The following is a 12,223-nucleotide window of genomic DNA, read 5'->3' as shown; positions in this document are numbered from 1 at the left end:
TACGCCAAAGAAATGAACAGCCGCCCGCTGGGCCGCAAGTTCGATGTTTGCAATGGTTGATACAGGTGTGGCAGCTGCAGCGAAAAAAATTTTCAGCTGTTCCACACGATGTCGTGATGTGGCTGTTTGTGAAGTGTGGGATTTTGCTGGACGACGACGTTAGAATGACGTGCTGTGGGACCGCAGCAGCGATCACGACAGCAGCGCTAGTGAGGACGATGGTGTAAGTGTGGACGAGTAGTCCAGTGACTAATACAATTTCCTTTTGGAATGGGCCCACGGGCACGCCCGGACGCGGCAGCCGATAGCGGCTGGCAATAAATGGCGGGCGCTGGATAATGCTATCGTGTTCAGCTATTCAAAGCAAAGCTGAAACAGCCTCAGAACTTTTTATTTTTTGGAAATGTGATTTGGGAGGGTCGACCTACATTCGAGCTGAATGACAATTGTGTAAATACAGTACTCACATATTTGGCCTTACCTGTATTGTGCTTGCACAAATGGTGCAGGATATGAAAACTTAGGCCACAGGTCTTGATAAAAATTACTGAAGCCATCCACCACCAGCAATCAATGATCACCATGCATGCTAATGGAAGAGTTAACACCTTCATAGCTTGCATGGACCCACACCCTGAATTTGAGAGGTGCACTGCACAGGTTACACACACAAGTGCACAGTACACTTCCCACCTACCCGCTCAAGCTGTGGGAGTAACCAGCTTTTCGTGCCTTCCACATTCCACAAGCTTTTGTGAGCAGTGCTGTCCACTTAGTACCTAAAATCAGTCAATTCACCTAGCACCTGGAGGCAAAATACATAAAATGAAATCTCAGTGGTACAACCATGGCTGATACAAATTTCAGTATGATACACATACATGAAATTGCCTGTCCAAAGTGCAGTGTGTACAGTGTACAAAATTTTGGGTGCTCTCAACGCTCATCCAAACCACCAAAGATGATAAGAATGCTGAGTCAGAACTGCTAGTAGCAGTGTGATGAGAAGGCCACAACACATTTAGGAGTTTAGAAGCTTGAGTGAGTGAAACTCTTGTGTGGATTTTGGCACCAAATCTTCCTCCTCGTCACTGCTTCCAAGGGGTTCAACATCACTCTAATGCACCACAACCTCTTCAACCTGCAGTCCATCCAACCAGCCTGATAGGCGGTTTCATGTGCTGTTTATCCTGTCCACTTTTTCCACAACCCTGCAACCATGCCACGGCAGTTTATTTTCGCATCCCTGCTGATCTATACAGGCCCAAACAATTTCCTCATACAGCTGTGGTGCTTACTATAGGTAACAGGCATTGTATCTTTCACACTATAGCAACAAAAAAGTCAGGCATGTGGGGTATTTGGTACTGGTCATGACAGTGATCCTCCCACATCTCTAACTTTGCTATCACTAGTTGTGTAGTCACACTCACGAGCTCTAAGTAGAGGAAGTATTCCCACTGTTGCACCAGCCTAAATGGTTACACACACAACACACACACTTGGATTCACATTTGCACGGCCACAACCACACTCCCTGCACATCACCACTGCTGCGATGACCAGTCATGCGGTATGCCCTGGGGAGACTTGCCCTTCTCTGTCTCTTTTGGTTTGTTTCTCTGCGATGTTGCACTCTCTCTAGTTACCCTAACTATCAAGGGAGGGCATCTGCACTGCAACGCCACAGACGGCATCACTGCTGTGGGCACTGGGAAGACAAGCCTCTCTCTCTCCTGCCCACGGGACTCTGTGCATGCGGTTGTTATGGTGCAGGCTTTGTTCTTCACCAGCATGGTGAAGCCTCGTAAAACATTTCCTGCGAGCTCATCCCGTGCGGCCTCGGAGCATCTCCACTGCCCCAGTGTTGGCAAACATTTGCTTATAACCTTGTTGGTGAGTCGTACGACCTTGATTCCTTAGCATATTTTGTTGTCAGCTGGTGTTATTGTTGCAGAAGCAATAAATGTCATTTTGTGTCAGCCAGCTAGCGTAGTGATGTTCCCATGTTCCCACAGAGCACAGCCCGGCGTGCTCAGCGAGCGTTCAGTAGCTCGCAATCATGGGGTAGGGGTGGCGGTTTGAATGGTAAGCCATGAATAGGCAGCAAAGACAAAGACATATTTACCCCCTTATTTAAACCCCAAATCTGGTGCCTAACATGGAGCCTGCTCTTCAAACACTGGATGACTGTCTCTCCAGTTCAAGCAGCACTCTTTGTTCGGACTTGACAGGTGCTTGGCCAAACAGTGTTTTTGATAGACAAGACCTGGGGCATGCTTTCTTGAGCGATAGATGGATTCCACTGCAGTACGTTAAACTTTTTGACATGTCCTGCACATTTGTTTTAAGTGTTTCCACGAAGTTTCTTCACTACGAGAACCATGTGGCCTGCACTGCGGGAGCATGAGGCCTAGCACCTGTGGGGTTGCCAAGCCAGAACCGAGTGAGTACCAAAACAATGTGGGTGGTCCAAGTTTTCCTGTACAGTGTAGACTGCCTACAATGCATGTCACGGAGGCCACAAAAATCCGCACTATAACGAAACAGTTTTTTCAGGTCAAAATGCATGCCAGATGGGTAGCTTTCCTTTCAAAAATGCTTTATCACTGGACGAAAAGGAACCTACTAAGTCCAATGCAAGCTTAAATTAGCTTCAGCATACCGCACGTGGTGGGACCACAGAGGCGTGCGATAGAAGTGGGTTCATCGCAGATTGGGGTGAGGGTAGACGGATGCGTGGTGCCGACAACGTGATCACTGCCATTCCTCCTAGAAGTGGCAACCCCGAAGTTTGGAGACCCGCCCTGCACATGTGCCCTCTTCCGGCCAACATGACACATGATTGCAACAGTGCCAGGCAGCTTGCACGGACAGAAGCACTGACTCGCCACTTCGGGAACAAACACGGAATCTTCTACGTGAATGCCTCTGGCCCTCGCCACGGGGGTTGGTACACGGCTGCAGTCATCCACCAAAACCTCGCGGTGAACAGCCTAACATTCCACGCTCAAGACATGCAGAGGAGGTCGCCACTGCACTAGCTGACTCAGACCAGGACTCACTAGTCATTGTCACCAACTCGAAAGTGGGCTGCAGAAATATTGAACAGGGGTACATTCGTCTCTTTACATACTGCATCCTTCAAAACAGTGATTACCTCGGGGCCCCTGCATCTCAAATGATCATATGAGCTCCTGCTCACATAGGCCTCAAAGGCAATGAAACGGCAGACGGCACCGCCCGTGCGCTCACTCTCCGAGCAACGCCTTAACACCCTTCCGAAACGGATCCCGAACCCAATACGGCCCTCACTTTTTGAGAAATTACTCAATTATACCAATTCGGCCACGCACCAAACACGTCTTCATACCAAAACACTGCTTTGCCCGGCAGTCTTAAAGCACTTCAATCCTGCATGTACAGGAAAGCACCCGCACTGTGTGGAAAAGCCTTGGGACATCTTCCACATGGTGTGGGCATGCCAATGAACCCCGAACCTTGCCCCAAAACCCAACCCCACCCGGGAGGACTGGGAGGCAGCCTTGCTCGGCTGCTCCGACCTGGCGAGCCAGAAGGCCCTGGTTGACCTAGCCCGAGCCACAGTGGTCGCCAATCGACTCCTGTAATGAGGAGGCCACCTAGTGGTTGTGAGAGGTGACCCCTTCCGGGCCACCTCAAACTTCCTCCATGGAATGCACCTTTATAATAAAATTTTTTCAGAGAGAGAGAGAGAGACCAGTTGGGTAATTATGGAAGACAACATGCTTGAAAGAGTGCCTTCGACTGGTGGAAGCAGTCTGTGCGTGAACTGCAAAGCGAAATAAAAAACTGTTACTTAAGCAGCGGACTGTCAGCGATCATAGAAACAATCATGCCTTCGCATTTCCGTCTGATTGATCATCGATCTCCGTGTAATTATTTGTTGGGTGTGTTGTGCTTAGTTAGTGACAGCACGCCTCAGAAACCCCCGGTGCTGCATAGGGATGCCCACTTGCCATTTCGTGTGGTCACCGAGCAGAAATCAAAACCACATTATAAGGAGTTTTTCACTTCACATGACCGCATACTTTACATTGAGCCTTATGGGAAGCAGACATGGTTGCCGGCAAAAACCACATTATATCCGGTACCACACTATAAGAAATTACATTATAAGTGGTTTCCACTCTACACATTTTCTCCACTGTCTCTTTTTCAACTCTAGGAGTCGCTACTTGCACAGCCGTGACACAGGCATGCAAGCACATGAGAAGCGCTGGAAGGACAAACAGCGCGCAAAACTGCCAGTGGCTAGTCGGCTGGTTTGCACGGTAAACATATGCGTCAAGTGCAGTGTTTATTTTCACAACAGTATGCTTCATGTGCTATAAAGAGCTAGGCTACCGGAACCAAAAATTGTACACTTAGCTCTTTTTCAGAAATAGTGTCATGGTCTGGACCATTATCCCGATATTCTACCACTGATCTGCTGCCATGTGCAAATGAGTTCAGCTCAGTTCAGTTAACCTTTAGTGTGTCAGCTGCCAATGTTGAGCCACTTATGGAAGCACAGTTTCTTTTGTGTGAGGACAGCAGGCAAATAGAGTCCTTTTTGCAGGGTTACAGGGGCTCGGAGGTGAGACAGAGAGTGGCCCTGTGACACCCTATGTGGAATCCTGAACACAGTCAACTGCACCACTATTGACAGACTTTTCTGCACATTCATCCAGGCATGCTTGACCACAATCTAAACTGAAATCACTGAAGTAGTGCAGGTCAGAAAGAGACCATTTCTTTCTATGGTCCCAAAGCTCACTTGTATAATGATTGACTGCTTGAGATGAAATTGCAAATAATGCATACTGTAATTACGCAATTCTAACACACCCTAAATTGTAATGTGCACTCGTTTTTCAAGGTCTGAAAAAAAAAAGTGGAATGATTTTGATTGTACAGTGCCCAGATTTTCATGCTTCTATACAGAAATACGCAAGTGAGGTTGCCCGATTGCCACTTGCCTGCGTACACAAGATCACCTTATTTTAAAGCATTCGATTTTCTTTGCTCAATGCTTCGCACCCTCATCAGCGTCCACAGTACAGACTATGGCAGCGTGCAAGATGCTGTGCTTCAGTAACATCATGACGCATATAACTTCTGACGGGAACTCCGGCTGCGGTGGGATACCAAACGTGGCAAAGTGCCGAGATGTTTGTGCACCCTCATGGAGGAAGGAAAGAACCTAGGAGGGGCCATTACATCCCATTTTTTTGAAGCCGGGCATGAGGGCTCCCCCTTGCTAGCAGGCTGCTATCTTAGCACACTTGTGCATGAGCAGCAGACAATGAAGCAGACAACACTGCTACGTCCAACATTACTTTTGGCTATGCCATTGGCCAGACTCCCAGTCCTTGCGAGAACACTTAACATCCAGCACATTTTTTGTCATTCAGCTCAAATAGCAAGGGCCTCTCCTAAGCTTTCCTTCCCCATGTGCACCCTTGATGGAAGCATTGACGGTGGTTGCGTGCTCAGCGCAGGGCTGGCCGTCTGCACAAGTGTGTGCTTAGAGAGCCTCCGAACACAAGGTCACTTCTTTTTTTTTAAACCTAGCGTCGTAGTAAACTTGGTGTGCCTTCGCAATGGACATTTCCAACGAATGCACCTTGCTGACAGGGCACTTCAGATGCTATCGAGGCTTCTCAGTATCCAAGACTGCGGTAGGCAGTATAGATAATATCCATGGACAAGAAGCACCAAACCAACCTGACATTTTTGTGATGTCGGTGAAAATAAGGTGTTGCTGGTGCAGTTTCATTTTCATACTCAATTCTAACACGCATTCATTTTTAGGCGATTTTTGCTGCAAAAAAGGTGCAAGTTTGAATCGAGTAAATATGACGAGTTAGCATGAAATATTGGAGGCCAAGCTAGGCCAAGATAAGCCATGCTGCAGCAACCAACCTGTAGCAATGCCGTCAAAGAGTGACAGCACACGCAGCCCCCGGCGCTGGCCATGGGGCATTGGGTCTGGAGCTGGCCCTCCACATTGGTGCTCAGGACGGAAGAATTCCAGCACCCGTGGCTCCCAGTCAGGCCGAGGCCGCAGTAGACCAGCTGAGTGCCCAGAACACAGGTGGCACTGCCAGAGAGAGCATCGGGACACCTGCATTGGGGTAATAACAAGAAGTGGCAGTTCCTGTCAACCTGACGGTGACGAGTCCCATGAATAACCACTAATCATGATCACTAATCACAGTAGGCCGGCAAACTTAAAGAAATGAAAATTTTATCTGATCCAGAGTACCCCTAAAAACATATGCAAGCATATCAAGCATGTCCAAATATCTGTTCTGAAAAAATAATAAATGAAATTGGTCTTGCAGTGAGAAAATAACTCAAAAAGTCTTATTTCACTACATATGATACACGCTCACATAATTCTGCTCGGAAACAGCATGGCTCAAGTTTTTAGTTTTTGCCATCCCTTTTTTCTACTCTCTCCCACAGTGATCACATCTTGTTTCCTTTTTGTTTTTTTTCTTCCCTTCTTACTCCAATGTTGACAGCTGGCCAACTGCATGAGTGCGGTGCCATTCCAACTCCTGTGCCCACAGTTCTATGCGATCGTGGCAGTGTAGTACAGGTGATCTTATCACACAACTACAGGATATTAAATTCACAACGAGGCAATAAGCATGGGGCTGTTTTTCCTTCCCACACTTGACTTGCATATCTTTGTTTGCCTCTCACTTGAGCCATGCCCCAGATGCAATATAGTTTCAGAAGTGGGACAATGTTCATAGTGTCTGTGTTTCTAGGGAGTTGGTCATAGAGCTTGAGTGGTATCAGCTCACACAGAGAGCATCGCATCAGCAGCCATTTCTTTGACCATTACACAATAAACCTTTACCAAAGAATTTCAGCTTCAACTGAAGTTGGAATGGCCTGAACAGGTTGAGGACTTCAATGATTGCCTGTGTGCAACGAGGCTACATAAAAGGTCAGAAAGGTCCAGTTGTGGATGCTCCTCTAATCTGTGGGCAGGCAAGAATGGAAAATCTACCGAACTTTCAGTCTCTCAAAAGAACAGCCATAAACCTATGACTGTTTGAAAAACAATTCAGTGCTCACCTAGTGGAAACAACACTGAATTAGGCATACCCATTTGCTTGAATTAACTGTCAACAACATGAGCACGGCAAAATTAGTGAACAATTCATACCTACCCTACAAAAGCCATCAAAGCACTACAACTGCTGCACTATGGACATATCTGGTCCATAACAGATTTGTCAAGGGGCTTCAAGATGTCGTGCTATGGTGTGTTATAAAAATCTATTTATGCAGATTTCAGTCACCTAAGTACGCAGCTAGCAAAGGCTTGCCTTAAGGAGACAGTTTAACAACAGAAACTACATTCACCAACAGTGGCGTGCGGGGAAGTTGGTTCCTTAGCTCAATGGAATATGTTAAGGGCCTTGCCCTACAGAGGCAGCAATGTTTGCAGAACTTCAAGACACCAGGTGCAGGGAAGGTGAAACTAAAAATCTAAGCTTTGCAGACACTTTTGCTATCCTAGGTTCAAATCCTCAGCAGCAGTTAACCAGTTGCAATGTAACTATCACTGGATGTAAAAAACTACGCTTGACGGATGCAAAAACTATGCTAGACTGATATATCACCCTACACAACACTGCTAGCATTCTTTAAACACAAAATGTTAGCTGCATTGCTGAGAAGGCCACAAAATTAAATTCCGTTTTCTCCCCATTACATTCCCCCCCCCCCCCCCCCCCCCCCCACAATTTATTGTACTCTAAGCAAGTGTATTCACCAAGACTTTGGAAAATTTAAAAAAAAAGAAAATATGGCCACTTCTCTGTTCATATGGGCCTTTTATTAAGATGTTCATCAAAAGATGGTACCACTACACTGTCTGCCACCCGTTCACTCTAGAGAATGCAGCCTCACTGTTCAGAAGTATTGCAGACTTGGGCTTGGTTTGCACTTTTGACATGGCTGCACAAGATAGCTTCATGCAGGCCAAATTCACTTCACATTCTTGCAATTCAGTAGCACCCACCACAATGTCCCATCCCATCAAAACAGTGTCTGGCATGAAAGTGATAAACCAATTATGGGCGGTGAAAAATTTGAAGCGGGAGAAGGAAGAGGGGGAGAGGGAGATGGTTGTTCTCAATAAAAGTGACATTTTCACACTCTCACGACACTAACTCTCAATTAACTCCGTATTCTCCTTCAGTGTTTTTTCCTATGAAGCACACAAGAAGCATATGTGCAAGTATGCCTGTGCTAACATTAAAAATCCAGAAACCAGCACTTCACCAGGATTTGCACTATGCCTACAACTTGCCTTCAACTTGTTTTTTCCTTGTCAGCATGTCTGGCTTCGAAAAGCTTATTGCTGCTTATTCCTCTGTTCTCCAACATTCACAGGTTCGCGATAAAGAAGTCTTTTCCAACGCTAACCAGTTTGCAACATAAAAATGTGACCACACTCACAGACGTGGAGGGGGCATTCTTTTAGCTATATTGAGAAACATACCATCATATTGCGTCCATACTAATAGCATTTGTGAAACTGTTTGGGCTTTGACTACTCTTGATCACAAGAAATTTGTAATTGAAGTATGTTATCATCCTCCCTCTACTGAGCGTTTGTTGAAGTGACCATGATAAAATTAGCATCATAAGCACTAGATTTCCCTAAGATACATTGCTCTTACTTGGAGATTTTAATCTTCTTAATATAAGATGGGATTCCCAGCCTCCTTCCATATCTCGCTTTTCTTCCGATGCCAGTGAATTTCTAGACTTATGCTCCATTTTTTTCGCTCAAACAGTTTCACTCAAACTCAAGCTACCAGATCATCGTTATTACTGCCAACACCCTAGATTTCATTCTAACCAATTGGCCCGACATTGCTTGCACCATTACTTATTTGCCTAACATAAGTGATCACTCTTCACTGAATTTCAACATTCAGGTGGCTTGTCCAAAGCCGGTCAAAAAGAAAAAGACCATTCACAACTATATAACAGAGCTAAATTTGATACAATTAATAACAAATTATCCACTTTTGTGGAAATCTTCTTCAGGAACTTTGATGATCTATCTGTACAAGCCAACTGGGATATGTTTGCAGCCAGAATTCAAGGACTGATAAGTACAGTCTTACAAGCACCATCATTTCTAACCCACAGACCCCATGGTACACAGCCCATATCAAATGCCTATCAAACAGAAAGCAGCCACTAAACTATCTGCCAGCAGCTCTCATTGGGATGCATATAAAGCAGTGGCTAACATTTATGGCAACACTAAAACAAGCAAACAAAAACTTTCTTTCTACCACCTCGCCATCCATGCTATCATTGAACATTACAAAATTTTGGCGTATTATCAACCCACCAACTGATGAATCCATAAATTTGATAGACGAGTCAGGGGATCCTATTCCAAACAATTCATGTGCCTCAGTCCTCAACAAAATCTTTCAGAAGAATTTTTCCCATACTTAAGGCGTTAACCTACCTGCCACCCACCGGTATGATTATGCTGCTATGCATCCTATACATGATGACTCATCAGGCATTGCTAAACTTATTAATGATTTAGAATTTCATTCGTCCCCGGGCTACGACTGTAATAATGCCAAATTTTAAAAAAATTCCTTTGCCTGCACTTCTATTATACTAAACAAGATTTTTCAGCAATCCCTTGATACCTTAACATTGCCCACACAATGGAAAATCGGGAAGGTGTTTCCACTCTTCAAATCAGGAATTAAAATGTCATCTGCAAATTATCATTCCACCTTGCTGCAAATTATTAGAACACGTATTTTCACAAACCTTGTTAGTTTTCTCGAGACTAATTCTCTCTTCACACCCGCACAGCATGGTTTTTGAAAATCATATTCTTGTGAAACCCAACTTATTTGTTTCACTAACAAGCTCTACTTTACTTTAGACAGCGCATCTAAGGCAGACTGCATTTTCCTCGACTTATCTAAAGCTTTCGACAAGGTATGTCACCGTTTATTACTTTTTAACCTAAATCAACTGAGCACTGATCATAAAGTTTTGAAATGAATCAAATACTTTTTTTATAACTAATCAGTTTGTTTCTGCTAAAAACTATGATTCACATTTCAGTGACATTTACTCGGGTGTGCTTTAGGGGTCAGTCCTTGGACTGCTTCTGGTTCTCTTTTACATCAAAGATCTTCCTTCAAAAGTAGCATCTAACATTCATCTCTTTGCTGATGACTGCATTGTTTTTGTGAAATAAAATCGCCCAATGATGCTAACCTTCATAGCGATCTTATCTATAGTTCTACTTGTTACAATGATTGACTCACGGACCTAAACGCTGAGAAATATAAAGTTATGCAAGTATCCTGACATGCTAACACTCCTTCCAGGTACTACTTAAATAACGTCCGCTTAGAATCTGTCACTGGATATAAATACTTAGGCGTCCAAATTTCTGCACACCTCTCTTGGTCGCACCACAATGAGTACATTAATAACAGTGCAAACTGCATGTTGGGCTATGTACATTGAAACTTTATGAAAACACCATCATCTTTTAAATTAATACTTTACAAAACGCTAATCTGTTCACAACTGGAATACGCTGCTGTATGGGATCCTCACCATGAAAAACTAATAACTTTGCTGGAGATGGTCTAAAATAATGCCGTGCATTTTATTCTAACTTTAATCATGGCGCAAGCGTAACCAGCATGAAAACTTACCTCTCTTTACAGCCTTTAGAATGCCATTAAAAAATAATTTCTCAGTCTTTTTCATAAGTTGTGCCATCATTGCACTCCACGGAATGCACTCATTGCTCCACCCCACTACATTTCAAGTCTCACTGATCATCACCACAAGGTTGGGATTTGAACATTTAACACCTTATCAGACTTTCATTCTTCACGTGCTTCACGTGAATAGAACCACCTTCCTGCTGAAATCAACATTAATGATAACCAGCACTTTCGCAATGCATTAATTAGCTAACATTTTGTAAATATCAAAAAATTCTTGTAATACTGATTTCCTTTCCTATGTATTTCTTTTTTTTTGTATCCACTCCCCTCTTTGATGCCTCCGGCCTAGAGGGTTCAATAAATAAATAACAGACGTTTCTGTTGTTAATCATTGTGTGCACTAACCTTTTCAGGTTCATTTTCACCAACAAGCCGCCTCAGGCAGTGTGAGCACAGGCATCTGCAAGGTAACCACACAATCACCATTCACCACCCCCAGCCCGGACACATTCATTGAAAGACAAGAACTCATTCCACTATCTTCAATTAGCCTGTCCTGTGCCAGATGTGGCCACACTATCCCTACAAATTTCTTGATCTCATCTTCCCACTCGATTCTTTGCTGTCCCCTGCTTTCTCCCCTCTTGGAATCCACTCCAGTACTCTTATTTCTGAGAAATCTTTCTTGTCTCTGAATGAACTTTTAGCATTTCCTATATGTGGACTGAAGGATCATCAACACAAAAGAAAAACAAAGATGCCAAAGGCTAGAAAACAAAGTCCACAGCTGCCCACGACTGTTTATAAAATATATACAAGCTTTGAGGCAGGCAATGCATACATGCACCGCAGTCTTGAGGGATTTCACATGGGCAGCCAAGAAGCTTGCCAGACATACCAGTAAAACACATTACATGCACACATTTCGTAAGCACCACAACAATGCTCGCATTATAACCCACCAAGAAGATTAATTCAAAACTTATTATCCTTTAGTTAAAAGTTGCAATGTGCAAATATCAAATTTTTAGTTGCAAAGAGAATATGATTAATAAAAATTGGCTGTGAATAAAATCAAATATTTTCAAAGGGTTTCGAATATCAATGCAAGTTATTTTAAAATGATTTCAAATATCAGTATGGGTAGTCTATGCCAAAACACATTTCCACAAAGTGCAGTTATGAAAAGAAACAGATGTATTCCTAATATTGTTTTCATCCATCATGAGCATGATTTAGTGCACCAGTAAAGTCTTTGAGGCTTTAAATAAGTAAGGAGGAATTGTAGTAGTAGTAGTAAACTTGTAGATGAGCTAATGCCTTGTTTATTGTTCCTTTAACATAATTTTGTTCAGTGAACAAAGTTTAATATGACAGTTTGGCTTAGTGATTACATGACAAAGGGGCTTACTGAATGCTTTCATGAAGCATTGCAC

The 12,223-nt window shown here is 43.9% G+C and overlaps 1 protein-coding gene across 2 annotated transcripts in view; it reads right to left on the bottom strand.

Moving 5' to 3' along the window:
* LOC144116076 (DNA (cytosine-5)-methyltransferase 3B-like) overlaps positions 1 to 12,223 on the bottom strand; it is a 297,915-nt gene that overhangs the window by 86,321 nt on the left and 199,371 nt on the right. For both annotated transcript variants that reach the window (XM_077650730.1, XM_077650731.1), the window contains exons 10-11: positions 11,193 to 11,247; positions 5,947 to 6,148 (exon numbers count right to left, since the gene is read on the bottom strand). In XM_077650730.1, the coding sequence (XP_077506856.1) occupies positions 5,947 to 6,148; positions 11,193 to 11,247 (257 nt within the window). The remainder of the gene's footprint in view (positions 1 to 5,946; positions 6,149 to 11,192; positions 11,248 to 12,223) is intronic.

This window comes from Amblyomma americanum, chromosome 1 (genome assembly GCF_052857255.1).
Source record: "Amblyomma americanum isolate KBUSLIRL-KWMA chromosome 1, ASM5285725v1, whole genome shotgun sequence".
Classification (NCBI taxonomy): Eukaryota; Metazoa; Arthropoda; class Arachnida; order Ixodida; family Ixodidae; genus Amblyomma; species Amblyomma americanum.
This window is presented reverse-complemented; position numbering and strand designations above follow the sequence as displayed.